At 50.1% G+C, this 17,108-nt stretch overlaps 1 protein-coding gene across 1 annotated transcript in view; it reads right to left on the bottom strand.

Moving 5' to 3' along the window:
• LOC143793247 (uncharacterized) overlaps nt 1-14,018 on the bottom strand; it is a 29,848-nt gene extending 15,830 nt beyond the window's left edge. The window contains exon 1 of the mRNA XM_077280054.1: nt 12,860-14,018. Within this exon, the coding sequence (XP_077136169.1) occupies nt 12,860-13,938 (1,079 nt within the window). The 5' untranslated portion in view covers nt 13,939-14,018. The remainder of the gene's footprint in view (nt 1-12,859) is intronic.
• Nucleotides 14,019-17,108: the final 3,090 nt, after the last annotated feature.

The raw sequence follows: 17,108 nt of genomic DNA, 5'->3' as shown, positions 1-17,108 counted from the left end.
GACCTCCCACGGACACAGGAGTCGCACTATTAGATGCACCATTTCTTTAGGGCGAGGGGAATATTTTTTATGAGCCGGTACCTCGGACGATGCGTCCATAATTCACGATTCCATGTTGGAGACGGTTCGACTGGACGGCCATAATAGATGTGTATCCAGTGGCCACTTGACATGCGTGGTTTAATTAAGCCCCCAAGCATTTCCAAGCCCCTTGCTGGTGTGGCTTCCTCCCTGAGCTTTGAAGTACCTTCTGCAATCTACACTGAGCTCAGCCGATTACCATACTATTAGGCACTATGTTCATTAGAAAAGGTGGGGGCCAGGAGCACTCCTCTCTGCAGACCTGTGACCAGGAGACAAAATGGAGTCACGCCAATCTGTGTTAGTAGGCCCGTCCAAGATGGCGGCTGTTTCCTCATCACACCTCCCTGCTTTAGAGGGCGCTAGGGGGCATCACATTCTGTGTTCCCCCATGCGCCCTTCCGCACCTTCTCCTTGCTGGGACAACCCATCAGCGTTACCATGGTCTCTGCCGCTTCTGTGGCGAATGCTGAAGTGATACTGCTGGAGAGCCAGGCTCCAGCGTAGCAACCTCCCATTCGTCCCAGAGACCGAGTGTAACGAGCTGAGGGGGTTGTGGTCTGTTTCCACGGTGATGTGGCGTCCGTACAAGTACGGCTGCAGACGCTGCAGGGCCCATACAATTGCCAGACATTCCTTCTACATCGTGGAATAGGCCACTTCCCTCGGCAGGAGCTTCCGGCTCAGGTACAAAACGGGGTGTTCATGTCCCGTAGTGTCGACCTGGCTGAGCACAGCACCGAGGCCAAAGTCACTGGCATCGGTCTGTACTACGAACGGCCGCGTGAAGTCGGCTACCTGTAGTACAGGAGAGCTAGAAAAGGCGGTTTTGAGCGCCTGGAAAGCTGTCTCACAGGCGACTGTCCAGTCGACTGCAACGGGCAGCTTCTTCTTGGTGAGGTCCGTCAGGGGCTTGGCCAGGGTGCTATAGTGTGGAACAAACCTCCTATAGTACCCGGCAGTCCCCAAGAAGGACATCACCTGCTTCTTGGTCCTGGGGGAGGGCCAGGAGGTGATGGCATCCACCTTCCCGGGCTCTGGCTTCAGAGCTCCCCCACCTACCCGGTGTCCCAGGTACTGGACCTCACTCATACCCACCTGGCACTTTTCCGGCTTAATGGTCAACCCTGCCCTCTGGATCCTCCCCAACACCTGCGCCAGGTGCTGTAGGTGATCCTCCCAGGTGGGACTGAAGATGGCAATGTCATCCAGGTACGCGGTTGCATACCCTTCCAGTCCCTTGAGCAGCGTGTTGACCATCCGCTGAAAAGTGGCAGGGGCATTCTTCATGCCGAAGGGCATCACCGTGGAATCGTATAGTCCAAATGGGGTGATAAAGGCAGAGCGTTCCTGTGCCTTAGGGGTCAGGGGAATCTGCCAATATCCCCTGCTCAGATCCATGATGGTCAGGTACTTGGCCCCGGCCAGCTGATCGAGCAGGTCATCGATGCGCGGCATTGGGTACGCTGTTATGATCCGGTGGTAGGATCTCAAAACTGACCTGACACATATGACCAGAATATAGGACAAGTTCTGGGGAGGTGGAAGCTATACTGACCGCAATCCTGATCCTATCCACACACACTAAAGGCAGCCGTGGAGCGTTCCTAAAATCCTAGACGCCACGTTCACAGCCTGAGAAACTGACTACCCCTAGAGAGAAAGCAAAGACCTCACTTGCCTCAGAGAAATAACCCCAAAGTTTTAGTCAGCCCCCCACAAATAATAATGGTGAGTTAAGGGGAAAAGACAAACGTAGAAATGAAACAGGTTTAGCAAATGAGGCCCGCTAACACTAGATAGATTGAAAATAGATAGGAGTCTGTGCGGTCAGTACAAAAACTATCAAAAATAAACCACGCAGAGAATACAAGAATCCCCACACCGACTCACGATGTGAAGGGTGCACTCTGCACCCCAGAACTAACCAGCAAGCGAAAAATCACATATAAGCAAGCTGGACTGAACTCATCATATACAGAGAAACGTTTTCAAGGAAATAATAAAGGAGTAAAATGAACAAACAAACTTAACTTCTCCAGCAGGAGACTGGTCACAAGGAATATTCAGTAGAGCTCAATAACAGGACTGAATACACCGACAGCAGGTAACAAATGAAGGTCCAGGTGAGTTAAATAGGCCCAGCATAGCAGGAAATGAAGCAGCTGAGCCCAGCCATATCACTAAAGGCCACCAGAGGGAGCCCCAGAACAAACTCACACAGTACCGCTCATGACCACAGGAGGGAGCCCGAGAACGGAATTCACAACAGTATGCATCGGTGACTGTCACAGCGTTGAGCCCCCGGTAGTCCACGCAGAACCGCGTAGTTCGGTCCTTTATAAAGACGAGAACTACCGGCGAAGCCCACGCGCTGTTAGATGCTTGGATCACCCCCAGCTTCAGCATCTCGTCTATCTGTTGGTGCATGTGCTGTTGCACCTCGAGAGAGACCCGATATACTGAACGCCGGATTGGGGGGTGATTGCCGGTGTCCACATCATGGACGGCTGCCTCAGTCCTTCCGGGCAGGCTGCTGAACAGCTCCCGAAAGGGGTGTAGGGTGACCCCCAGCTGGGAACGTTGGTCCTCCGAGAGCTGGTGGCCAACCCCCACATCCTCGATGGATCCACCCGCCTTGGCTTGGGTGAGCAGATCCAGGAGGGTTTCTACCTCCCCTTCCTCCGGGAGGTTGCACACTGGGTGGGCACAAGCCTCCCGCTCATGATGTGCCTTCATCATGTTCACGTGGAAGGCCTTCCTCCTTCCACGGGCGTGGTCCAGGGTGACCAGATAGGTGACGGCGTTGAGCTGCTGGTGCACGAGGTATGGACCCTCCCAGGCTGCCTGAAGCTTGTTTTGTGGGACGGGGACCAGTACCCACACCTTTTGACCCACCTGGTAGGTCCTCTCACAAGCATTCTGGTCGTACCACCGCTTCTGGTCAGCTTGGGCCTGGGCCATATTGTCATGCACCAGCCGTGTCAAGGCCGTCATTCTGTCCCGGAAGCGCACAACATACTCAATGGCCGACACTCCAGGGGTGGCCAAATCTCCTTCCCATGCTTCCTTCACCAGAGCAAGGGGCCCCCGTAAACGTCGCCCATACAGGAGCTCAAAGGGGGAGAACCCCGTTGAGGCCTGTGGAACCTCCCGGTAGGCAAATAGGAGGTGTGGGAGGTACCGCTCCCAATCTCTCCTGTGGGAGTCGACCAACATCTTAAGCATCTGCTTTAAGGTGCCGTTGAACCGCTCACACAGGCCATTGGTCTGTGGGTGATACGGGCTGGCTACCAGATGTTGCACCTGGATCTGCTTACAGACAGACTCCATCAGCTGTGACATGAACTGGGTCCCTCGGTCGGTGAGCATTTCCTGGGGAAACCCCACTCGGGAGAAGATCTCCAGTAAGGCAGTGGCCACTTTGTCAGCCCGAATGGATGACAAAGCTACCGCCTCCGGGTACCGAGTGGCATAGTCCACTACCGTTAATATGAAGCATTTCCCGGAGCGACTGGGAGTGGACAGAGGTCCAATGAGATCCACAGCCACCCTCGAGAAAGGCTCTTCAATGATGGGCAGAGTTACCAGTGGGGCTTTGGGGCGCCGCCCAGCCTTCCCCACACTCTGACAGGTGTCACACGAACGGCAGTAGGCAATTACCTCGGTCCTCATTCCAGGCCAGTAGAAATGCTGCGCTAGCCTGGCCCTGGTTTTAGCGATCCCTAGGTGTCCGGCCATGGGAATCTCGTGTGCTATCCGCAACAATTCCGCCCTGAACGGATAGGGTACCACTAACTGTCGGTCCCTGGGCCACGCCTCCGGTGAACCCTGCTGGACCGATACCCGGTACAGCCGTCCCTGGTCCCAGACCAACCGTTCGCGGTCTGACTCCCCAGGAGGCTGTGCCGCCTGCTCCTTTAGAGCTTTCAGGCTAGCGTCAGCTTCCAACGCTGCCTGAAATCCCTGACTCGATGTGGCGAGAATGGACGACACTGCCACATCCGCTGTCAGCTCCCCGGGATCTGTCGCCTGGCCACTGTTGACTCGGCAGCCACTTGGTCAGAGAGGGGGAAGCCGTCGGACCTCTGCAAGGCTCCTTGGGCTCCGGCGCTCCCACTCCTGGTGACAGCGGCCACGACCGCTGTGCCCATGGGTAGCGCCTGCTTCCCCCCGGCTCCTGACCAAGTCGCCGGGTCAGGCAGACTTCCCTGCCCTCCTGACATCCCGGGTGTGGGGAACTCCTGCCCTGGGGTCTTACCTGGTGGCTCCTCTCCTGGGACGCCTCCTCCCCCCATGGCCTGTTCCTCTTCCTGCAGGGGCCCTAGGCTCAGCAGGCTGGATTCACTTAGGGGCCCTACACTGCCCATAGCAGCCCCTCCCTCCACCTCTGAGCTCTCCCCTACAGTCTCCTCACCTGTCCTCCCTGTGAGCCCTGTGTGTGTGGTGTCAGTGCAGGTATTACCCTCAGGTTTCACTCCCTCCCCCACTGTTGGAGGCAAATTTAACACATCAACATTCACAGTAGAGTCATGACATTCTTGGGGAGCCGAACTTGGGGGTTCAGTGGCCACATACTGAGACACTATCCGCCCCAAATCGGTCCCAAGTAATACATTGGCAGGAATATTTGACGTTACTCCCACCTCCCGCACTCCCCTCCCGGCGCCCCAGTCCAAAAACACCTTGGTGACAGGCAGCGCCGGTTCCACGCCTCCAATTCCGGAGACGGAAAGGGTTTTTCCCGGTACCAAGTCTTGAGGGGACACCACCTCAGGACGTACCAGGGTTCGTTCAGCGCCTGTGTCCCGCAGTCCCATGACCGCTGTACGGCTGATAGTGACGGGTTGGTAATTGTCCAGGGACCTCCCACCACCCCCTCCCACACATAAAACAGTGGACGGTTTCGGGGACAGGGATGGGGTCTTAAGACGCTGGGGACATGCAGACTTGATGTGTCCCAGCTGGTTGCAGTGATGACAACGTCTGGGTTCTGCACCTGGCCTGGAGAGGGCAGCAGGGGGGTACACCCCTTGCCCTCTGGGGGCTGGGGAAACAGGGGCAGGATTGGGCTTACCCCCTCTCCAGGAGCTGCTGGCAGGCTTCTTCGGCTCAGGCGCCCGGTTATTGGCATACTCGTCTGCCAGGGCGGCTGTAGCAGAAGCCCCCTTCAGTTTCCTGTCACGAAGGAACTGCTGGAGGTCCTCTGAGCAGTTCCACAAGAACTGCTCCTTGACGAACAGTTCCTGGACCTCCTGGCGGGTGGTGAGTGCTAGACCCGAGGTCCAGTGCTCTGCAGCTCGCAGCAACGCCCGCATGTGGTCGGTCCAGGTGTCCTTTGGGCCCCGCTGCAGGCTCCGGAACTTCTTGCGGTAGGACTCCGAGGTGAGGTTGTAGTGCTGGATCAGGGCCCGCTTGATGCTGCTGTAGTCCTGCTCCGCCCCGGCAGGTAAGTCCCCCAAAACTTCCAGGGACTTACCCCTCAAACGGGGGGTCAGGTATCTTGCCCACTGATCCGGGGCCAGATGGTGTTGAAGGCAGGTCCTTTCAAAGGCCAGCAAGAAGGAATCCAGGTCTCCATCCTTCTCAAGCAGAGGGAAGTCCTCGGCCCAGACTTTGGAAGCCCTGGACTCTGGTGGTGCTGGGGCGTCCAGCGGGAGCCCGTGTTGAGCCATCTCCAGTCGGTGCTGGCGCTCCGCTGCTCTCTCTGCCGCTGCTTGCTCCGCTGCCTCACGGCGTTCTGTACGCTCGGCCTCCGCTGCTTTCTCTGCCCGCTCCGCTGCCTCACGGCGTTCTGCACGCTCTTGCTCCGCCGCTTCACGGCGTTCTGCATGGTCGGCCTCCGCTGCCTTCTCTGCAGCTGCCATGAGTCTCATATAGGCGTCTTCATTACCCGCCTTGAGACGTGCCACTGCCGCTGCAACAAGGGCCTCTGATGTGGACAGGCTGGGGCGGGTAGGTGGTGGGTAGTCCCTTGCCGGACTAAGCACGGGTGGCTGGCTCCTTGGGGAGTCTGGGCTGAGCTCCCCCTCGCCTTGAACAGTAAAGTCCACCACCACCTCCTCATCGACCATAGCACTGGCCTGCGCCCTCACTGCACTCCTGGTGCCCTCTGCCATCTTTGGAACCTCTGGTTACTGACACAGCTGTAACCCTGACCTTGCACACAACTTATTATATTTACACTCTGACCGTCTAGTGCTGGGCTGACCTTAAGACCCCAGCAGCGAAAGTTACCACTGGTAGTCTTTAGTGTCTGGGAGTAGGGGTCCCACGCACACTATTACTCTGATCCCACCGCTGCCACCACTGTGAAGGAAGCCCCGTTCCTCCCACGTCACCAATCCGTGACGTCACTACACAGGCACAGCTCTCCGGCGCCCCCTTTGTCTCTCAGGTCAGTAAGGGAACTGCACCTAGAGCAAACGGCCGCCGGGAAGACTGCCCTCTTACCCACACTGGGTATTCTAAGATTCGCAATCAGAGTAAAAGGATCAGCCCAAAATTAATTTATGACTTAATTGCCTTAAGGGCGCACTAGGTAATTACAAGAAATATGCAATCACAATATATCAAGAGTTACAGTCAGAGTACAATATAACAACAATGATACAAGGCTTAAGGTATAAAGCTGGAGGTCAATTTACCAGGTTAGAGGTCGCTTGTGGAAGCCGGGGGGCGCAGCGTTCCGCAGGTCCAAAACTTTAGTTGCCGGGCAGCCCCCAGAAAGCGTGTGCTTGCCCCCCTCTGGCTGGCATATGCCCTGTTCCTTAGGTGGTCATATTCTGTGTGTCCTCGCCTCTCCAAGTCCTCAGACCTTAAACCTTTGGGTCCCTCCGCCTGTAGCTGGGTGGGCTTAGCAATCTCCACCCCCTCTGCCTCCCTGCAAGATTTATTCCAATATCTAATAAATGGGATAACTGCTCTCAGGATGATCGGATCAGTACCCGGGCAGTACCAGCGCCTGTGGTTCGTTCTGCCGGTCGTACTGGGATCAAACCTGGACCCATTCGGTCCCTGTGGGAGGCTGATCTCTATATCTTGGGTTTCAGACCTCCCATGGAGGAGTCGCACTATTAGATGCACCATTTCTTTAGGGCGAGGGGAATATTTTTTATGAGCCGGTACCTCGGACGATGCGTCCATAATTCACGATTCCATGTTGGAGACGGTTCGACTGGACGGCCATAATAGATGTGTATCCAGTGGCCACTTGACATGCGTGGTTTAATTAAGCCCCCAAGCATTTCCAAGCCCCCTGCTGGTGTGGCTTCCTCCCTGAGCTTTGAAGTACCTTCTGCAATCTACACGGAGCTCAGCCGATTACCATACTATTAGGCACTATGTTCATTAGAAAAGGTGGGGGCCAGGAGCACTCCTCTCTGCAGACCTGTGACCAGGAGACAAAATGGAGTCACGCCAATCTGTGTTAGTAGGCCCGTCCAAGATGGTGGCTGTTTCCTCATCACACCTTGCAGCGAGTTGATCCACGCGAGAGAACAAACCCTGAACATCCATGTCAGCACCAGAATCCTGAACCACCCAGAGATTAAGGGGGAAAAAAAAAGACCAAACAAACTGCAAAGAAAAAAAAACATGACTCAGAACTTTTTTTTTCCCTCTTTTGAGATGCATTCAACACATTGCGGGCCAGCTGTACTGTTATGACCTGGTGGTTAAGGAGCAACATGGGACGAGCTCTGAGGAGGTGGTAACTGTACTGACCGCAGTTCCTAATCCTAACACCAACACTAGCAGTAGCCGTGGGATGTTCCTGTCACTCCCTAGACACCTCGTCACAGCCTGAGAACTAACTACCCCTAAAGATGGAAACAGAAAGCTATATTGCCTCAGAGAAATACCCCAAAAGCAAAGATAACCCCCCACAAATATTGACTGTGAGTGGAGAGGGAAATGACATACACAGAAATGAAAACAGATTTTAGCAAAGGAGGCCACTACTAATCTAGATAGACAGAATAGAAAAGGATACTGTGCGGTCAGCATTAAAAACTAAAAATCCACGCAGAGTTTACAAAAATAATCGCCACAACGACTCACGGTGTGGAGGGCAAATCTGCTTCCCCAGAGCTTCCAGCTAGACTGAATAAATCATACTGACAAGCTGGACAAAAAGAGACATAACATGAGCAGAGCGATTAAGTCCACAGCAAAAGGACAACAAAAGAACTAGCAAGAACTTATCTTTTGCTGAAATGGACAGGCCATAAAGGCCCCGTCACACACAGCGACGCTGCAGCGATACAGACAACTATGCTGATCGCTGCAGCGTCGCTGTTTAGTCGCTGTGTGGTCGCTGGGGAGCTGTCACACAGACCGCTCTCCAGCGACCAACGATGCCGAGGTCCCCGGGTAACCAGGGTAAACATCGGGTTGCTAAGTGCAGGGCCGCGCTTAGTAACCCGATGTTTACCCTGGTTACCAGTGTAAAATGTAAAAAAACAAACAGTACATACTCACCTTCGCGTCCCCCGGCGTCCGCTTCCTGCACTGACTGAGCGCCGGCCCTAACAGCAGAGCGGTGACGTCACCGCTGTGCTGTGCTTTCACGTGCTTTTTACGGCCGGCAGTCAGTCAATGCGGGAAGCAGACGGCAAGGGACCTGACGGACACCGGAATGTGAGTATGTACGGTTTGTTTTTTTTTACATTTACGATGGTAACCAGGGTAAACATCGGGTTACTAAGCGCGTAAACTTGTGACTCAGCAGCGATCTCGCTAGCGATCTCGCTATGTGAGACGGGGCCTTAAGAGAAATCCAAGGAGAGATCTGAATCCAACCCAGAAACATTGACAGCTGGCATGGACTGAAGACCAGAGCCAGGTTAAATAGCAAAGCCAGGAGAGAAGATAAGTGGAAACAGCTGCTAATGATAAACCCAAGGAGCAGCAGTTCCACTTGAAACCACCAGAGGGAGCCCAAGGGCAGAATTCACAAAAGTGCATTTACAACCACCAGAGGGAGCCCAAGAACGGAATTCACAACAATGGGGCCAATCATACACTGAAGAATCATATATAGGGCCCATTAAATATGGAGCATTATATGGGGCCTATCGTATACTGGAGCATTATATGGGGCTCAGTATTCTGCATAGAGCGCTATGTGGTGCCCATAATACTGTATGGAGCAATATATGGGCTTATTATACTGTATGGCGGATTATGTGGTTCCCCTAATACTGTATGGAGCACTATTTGGCACCCATAATACTGTATGGAGGGCTATATTGGGCCCATAATACTGTATGGGGCAATATATGGGGCTCATTATTCTGTATGGAGGACAATATGGAGCCCATAATACTGTATGGAGCAATATATGGGGCTCATTATACTGTATGTAGGACTATGTGGTGCCCATAATACTGTATGGAGCACTATCTGGGGCTCTTTATTCTGTATGCGGGACTATATGGGGCCCATAATACTGTATAGAGGACTATATGGTGCCCATAATACTGTATGGAGGACTATGTGGTACCCATAATACTGTATGGAGGACTGTTTTGAATTCTGCTCTTGGGTTCCCTCCGGTGGTTGTTGGTGGTAATGCAGTTGTCCCTGGGTTGTAATTCTGCTCAGGTGTTCCTGCTTATTGCTTTCTCACTAGGTATTTAGGGGTGCAGGATCCTTTAGTCCTTGCCAGTTGTCCATTGTTCTTGGAGGATTCACATCTCTGTCTGGTTCCTTCTGCCCTGCTGCCCAAATCAGCAAAGATAAGTTCTGGTTTTTGTTTCTGCAGCCCACATGCAGTGGGCTTTACAGTTCAGTGCTTTTCAATGTTTTTTCTTGTCCAGCTTAGTCTGTGTAAGGATGTATTCAGTCAAGTTGGATTCTCTGGAGATGCAGATATACATCCCATGTCTTTAGTTAGATGTGGAGTTTTTGTATTTTCTGCTGTGGATATTTTCTAGTGTTTTAATACTGACCGCATAGTATTCTGTCCTATCCTTTTCTATTTAGCTAGAGTGGCCTCCTTTGCTAAATCCTGTTTTCAGTCTGCCTGTGTTTTTTCCTTTCCTCTCACAGTCAATATTTGTGGGGGGCTGCCTATCCTTTGGGGTTTTTCTCTGAGGCAAGATAGTATTCCCATTTCTATCTATAGGGGTATTTAGTCCTCCGGCTGTGTCGAGGTGTCTAGGATTGTTAGGTACATCCCACGGCTACTTCTAGTTGCGGTGTTAAGTTCAGGGTTTGCGGTCAGTACAGGTTCCACCTCCTCCAGAGAAGGTTTCATGCTGCTCCAAGGTCACCGGATCATAACAGAGGACAGGTTCCCAAGACCACTTTTCCAACCTCCATGCAAGACTATCGTCCAGTGGCCTTAACATCACATGCTATGAAGTCCTTGGAGAGAATAATACTCGCCTACTTGTGTCCGAGGGTGAGGGCCTACACTGACCCCCTGCAGTTTGCGTACCAGCATAGATTGGGGTGGATGATGTGGTAGTGTCTCTGCTACATACAGCACATTCATTCTTGGACAATGCTGGATCTGTAGTTTGCGCCATGTTCTTTGACTTCTCAAGTGCTTTCAAAACCTTACAGCCGCCCTTACGACGTAATAAGTTGACTGATATAGCGGTAGATGAAGGGATGGTGAACTGGATAAGCAACTACCTGACGGACAGGCTGCAGTTTGTAAGGATGGGGGAGGTGGTATCTGGCAGTGTACGGAGCCGTGTTGGAGCCCCTCAGGGTACAGTGCTGTCGCCCGTCCTCTTCACATTGTATACAGCTGACTTTCAGTATAAATCTGATTTTTGTCACCTCCAAAAATTCTCAGATGACTCAGTGATTGTAGGGGGCATTGTGGGGGGCCGGGGGGAGGAGGAATATAGAAGGGCGGTTTCAGACTTTGTGGATTGGTGCCGGACTACCTGTCTAGAAATAAATGTAAAGAAAACCAAGGAGTTGGTGGTGAATTATAGAAGGAGGATTACTTACCGATCAATATTGCTGGCCAGGAGGTGGAGATGGTGGAGAGCTACAAATATTTGGGGGATCACCTTGACAATAAACTTGATTGGAGGTGTCATACAGAAAAGGTTTACAAGAAGGGAATGAGCAGACTGCACTTTCTTCGGAAGCTCAGGTCGTTCAATGTGTGCAGTAAAATGCAGGAAATGTTCTACCAGTCCGTTGTGGCAAGCGCCATTTTTTTGCTGTCATATGCTGGGGCAGTAGTGTAAGAGTATCTGATGCTAATAAGCTCCACAAACTTATCAAGAAGGCAAGTACGGCTGTTGGCCTCCATCTGGACTCTTCTGAGGAGGTATTGGAGGATAGAATTCAGAAGAAGTGTAGGGCTATAATGATCAATAATACACACCCACTATACGAGCAGAAGAGCACATTCAGCAGCCACGTAATCCTACTAAGGTTCAAGAAGGAGAAATTCAGGAAATCGTTTGTAGCTACTGCTATGGGGATGTATAATAATTTACTAAGGGTGGTAGACAACAATGTCTGATTGCTGGTGTACTAATGTCAATTAACAGTGATTTATATACCTGAACCACCCACATTTATTTGTTATGTAATGTCGGTATACTTGTGCAATATTTGTGTCCTAATATTTTACGTACTGCTGTTTGTATTGCTACTGTAATACTGTAATTTCCCCGCGGAATCAATAAAGTGTATCATATTGTATCATATCTTATCGTATATGGGGCCCATAATACTGTATGAAGCAATATATGGGGCTCATTATTCTGTACGGAGGACAATATGGAGCCCATAATACTGTATGGAGGACTATATGGGTCCCATAATACTGTATGGAGCATTATATGGGGCTCATTATTCTGTATGTAGGACTATGTGGTGCCCATAATATGGTATGGAGCAATATATGGGGCTCATTATTCTGTATGGAGCAATATATGGGGCTATAATAATGTATGGAGCATTATATGGAACTCATTCTGCATGGAGGACTATATGGAGCCCATAATACTGCATAGAGCACTATATGGGGCCCATAATACAGTGTGGAGCAATATATGGGGCTAATTTTTCTGTATGAAGCAAAATATGGGGCCATTATACTGTATGGAGCATTATATAGGGCTCATTATACTGTATGGAGGACTATGTGTGGCCAATTATTCTATATGGAGGACTATGTGGGGCTCATAATACTGTATGGAGCAATATATGGGGCTCTTTATTCTGTATGGATCAATACATAGGGCCCATTATACTGTATGAAGGACTATGTGGGGCTCATAATACTGTATGGAGGACTATACTCTCCGGTTTCTGAGCTATTGATATCACTCATGTAGTGTAAGAAGTAAGTGAAATCTTTGGCATTGTACTACACCTACTGTATATTTCTTATCTGTGCATCATGAATTGTGGTATGTGTTAAAGGGGACATTGAGACTCTTCACCCAGGGCCCACGAAAACTTGGAACCAGGTCTGATGCCCAGTGTAACTATTCATGTACATGTCTGTGTGTGTATAGAAAAATATTTAGAATTGAGAGTCCTCAGTGGTTGATACCTTTTTAAAAGGTATCAACCACTGAGGACTCTCAATTCTAAATATTTTTCTATCTACTGGCTAACACGGTACCAAGATATATATCTTTCCTGTGTGTGTATATGCATGCAGGCCTGATGGATGATGGGGAAAAGACACAAGTATTGCACAGTCAGTGTCCACCCTGGTCTTCATGTAATACATCTGCCCCAATGTGTCTCTCACTATTAACTGCTCACACATATTACACACGGATCTTACCTTGAATCCTGAGACGACTCCAGAAAATCCTTCTTAAATCTCCAGATTATTTCTTGTGCTTGGATTTTCAGGATAGGATCCAGTTTTATGAAGGGTTGCAATGCATGGCAAGGCGTCAGATTCCTGAGCAGGTACCTGATGGGGAACTGGAGTTTAGCATCATTAGGAAGATGGAAAGCAAACACCAGATGGTTCCACACACAGCTGGGCTCTCGAGGACGCATTTTACGATGAGGCATGCGTTGTTTCCGTGGGCTATACATTCTGCTTTGGCAGGAATTATCAGATATGCTTAAATGCAAGGAGCTGGAGGTAGATTGTGGTCTCCAATGCAAGGTCTCATCCATCCAAGTGACAATTTTTGGATTCTGGGATGTGGTTGGCATGGTGGCCACCATCCGGAGGTCTTCAAAGTCCTTGTTATCAGGATTGTGCACTATGATGTAATGAGCAATCTCCTGCTTGTAGATGTCAGTGCCCAGTATCCGGAGCTGGGGTTCTTTACCCTTACAGTGCTGGGTCTTATATCTACATAGCAGAAGAGACAGCGGAAGGGAGAAATTAAAGTTCCCATAAGAAGAAGCCGATTTATTGAAAGCCGGAGAGTTGGCGAATTGTTCCCTCATCATCTCCACATGGAAAGTATCCAGTTCTTCTGCTTTCACCTTCATCCTCATTGTCTCATACATCTGGAGATGACCCTTTTCAATGTCATCTGTGGAGATATCTGCACTCCAGAAGGAAAGGTGATTAAATTCAGATCTTTCATGTATTCTGCCCTTGAAGGATTTGGATTCCAGAATTTTCTTTGCAAGATCTTGAGAGGTGACATGCTGCAGAGCCAGGACGGGGAATTCAAGAGGAACGTGAAGAAAATCATCATTGATAACACTTTCAATGTTGTCCTTCATGATCTTCCCTGCATGTTTCAGATTCTTATATATTGATAAGCACTTGTAGATCTCTTCAATACTTAGGAACTCTCCTCTTGCATAGTAGCCTCTGGTCTTAGCAGTTTTACCAGAAGTACTTATTTCCTTCAGGTTGATGTGCAGAAAACTTGGATGCATCTTAGACATTGCCACCGTCTTCTCTCAGAACAGAAGAATTCAGTTTGTACAAAAACAGGAAATGTGTGACAATAGTCACAACCCATGGCCAGGCCATGAATCAGCCCAGTAAGACGCTCCAGGGTCAATACCAAAAGATCATGTAGTAAACCAAGGGAAAATACGAAGTTGTAAGTCAGGTCACATGCCAGGTTCAGAATACCAGAGAAATTGCGGATAAGCAAAGGGGCAATAACAAACGGGTAGTCTGAACACAGTCCAAAGGTCAGCAGCAGAATATCAGATGCAAAGGGGCAATAACAAACGAGTAGTCTGAACACGGTCCAAAGGTCAGCAGCAGAAGAAGATCAGAGCTTACAGCACAGGGAACAGGTGAACACACCAGAGAGCACGACAAGCTTTTGACTGGCAGTGATCTGGGCCAGACAGCTCACCTAAATAACAGGGCAATTACCAAGAACAGGAAGCACCTGTGGAAATCTCTGACCCTTCCAGTCTCAGATAGGTCAACCAAGCTGTCAAACAAAGCACTGACAGCTCAGCACACCCCAGATAGAATGACAAAGCTGTCCATCACTGACTCCCTGACACTCTTCAAGGCAGCACGGTGGCTCAGTGGTTAGCACAGCAGCCTTGCAGCACTGGAGTCCCTGGGTTCAAATCCCCCCAAAGACAACATCTGCAAAGAGTTCTCTCAGTGTTTGCGTGGGTTTCCTCTGGGTACTCTGGTTTCCTCCCACATTCCAAAGACATACTGATAGGGATTCTAGATTGTGAGCCCCATCAGACACAGTGATGATAATGTGTGCAACCTGTAAAGCGCTGCGGAATATGTTAGCACTATATAAAAATAAAGATTATTATTTATTATTAGATTCAAGGGGGGCTACCGGACCCACAGGCTTCCCAGGAAACCTATGGTGAAAAGCTCTGACAAAATGATTAGCATTCACCAAATATGGCGGATCCTGTTATGATCCTAGTGGCTTAGGATCACAAATCTAACCAGCTAAGTAGAAAATAATAGGACGAGCTCTGGGGATGTGGTAACTGGACTAACCACAAACCTGATCCTAACCGCACACACTATAGGCAGCCGTGGAACGTTTCCTGAAATCCTAGACGTCTCTTCACAGCCTGAGAAACTGACTACCCCTAAAGAGAAAGTAAAGACCTCACTTGCCTCAGAGAAATCCCCTAGAGATATAGATGCCCCCCACAAATAATAACGGTGAGTTAAGAGGAAAAGACAAACGCAGAGATGAAACAGGTTAAGCAAATGAGGCCCGCTAACGCTAGATAGCAGAAAATAGCAAGGGATCTGTGCGGTCAGTAAAAAACCCTATGCAAAAATATCCACGCAGAGAATGCGAGAACCCCCACACCAACTAACGATGTGGGGGGAGCAACTCAGCACCCCAGAGCACCAGCAAGCAGGGAAATCACATATTAGCAAGCTGGACAAAAACTCATCATATACTAGGAAACATCTTGAACACAGATGAGCAAAAATAAGCAAACAGAACTTAGCTTCTCTTGGAGAGACTGATAACAGATGTAGACAGGAGCAATCAGAATAGCACTGAATACAACGGAAACAGGCAAGGAATGAAGGACCAGGTGGATTAAATAGGAAACCTAACTAGCAGATGACGAGACAGCTGATCCCAGCCAGAAACCTGCAAAATAACAAAAAGAGCCACCAGGGGGAGCCCAAAGAGAGAACTCACACAGTACCACTCACGACCACAGGAGGGAGCCCGGAAACAGAGTTCACAACAGTACCCCCCCCCCTTGAGGAGGGGTCACCGAACCCTCAACAGAACCCCCAGGGCGATCAGGGTGAGCCACATGGAAGGCACGAACCAAATCGGCCGCATGAACATCAGAGGCGACAACCCAGGACTTATCCTCCTGACCATAGCCCTTCCACTTAACCAAATACTGAAGCCTCCGTCTTGAAATACGAGAATCCAAGATCTTCTCCACCACGTATTCCAATTCTCCCTCAACCAGCACCGGAGCAGGAGGCTCAACAGAAGGAACCACAGGCACCACATACCTCCGCAACAAAGACCTATGGAACACATTATGGATGGTAAACGATGCCGGGAGGTCCAAGCGAAATGACACAGGGTTGAGGATTTCCAAAATTTTATAAGGACCGATAAAACGAGGTTTAAACTTAGGAGAAGAAACCTTCATAGGAACATAACGAGAAGACAACCACACCAAATCCCCCACACGAAGTCGGGGACCCACACAGCGACGACGGTTAGCAAAGCGCTGAGCCTTCTCTTGTGACAACATCAAATTGTCCACCACATGGTTCCAAATCTGCTGCAACCTATCCACCACAGAATCCACCCCAGGACAGTCAGAAGACTCAACCTGACCCGAGGAAAAACGAGGATGAAAACCAGAATTACAAAAAAAAGGCGAAACCAAAGTAGCCGAACTAGCCCGATTATTAAGGGCAAACTCGGCCAATGGCAAAAAAGTCACCCAATCATCCTGGTCAGCAGAAACAAAACATCTCAAATAAGTTTCCAAGGTCTGGTTAGTTCGCTTGGTTTGGCCATTCGTCTGAGGATGGAAGGCCGACGAAAAAGACAAATCAATGCCCATCTTAGCACAAAAGGACCGCCAAAATCTGGACACAAACTGGGATCCTCTGTCAGACACAATGTTTTCAGGGATGCCGTGCAGACGAACCACATTCTGAAAAAATAACGGAACCAAATCGGAGGAAGAAGGCAACTTAGGCAAGGGCACCAAATGGACCATTTTAGAAAAACGATCACAAACCACCCAGATGACAGACATTCTCTGAGAGACCGGAAGATCCAAAATAAAATCCATGGAAATATGCATCCAAGGCCTCTTAGGAACCGGCAAAGGCAAAAGCAAACCACTGGCACGAGAACAGCAAGGCTTAGCCCGAGCACAAATCCCACAGGACTGCACAAAGGAATGCACATCCTGCGACAAGGAAGGCCACCAGAAGGATCTAGCCACCAAATCTCTGGTACCAAAAATCCCAGGATGACCCGCCAACACTGAAGAATGGACCTCGGAAATAACTCTGCTGGTCCATCTATCTGGGACAAACAGTCTCTCTGATGGACAACGGTCAGGTCTATCCGCCTGAAATTCCTGTAACACCCATCGCAAATCTG

The sequence above is a fragment of the Ranitomeya variabilis genome, chromosome 1 (genome assembly GCF_051348905.1).
Source record: "Ranitomeya variabilis isolate aRanVar5 chromosome 1, aRanVar5.hap1, whole genome shotgun sequence".
NCBI lineage: Eukaryota > Metazoa > Chordata > Amphibia > Anura > Dendrobatidae > Ranitomeya > Ranitomeya variabilis.
This window is presented reverse-complemented; position numbering and strand designations above follow the sequence as displayed.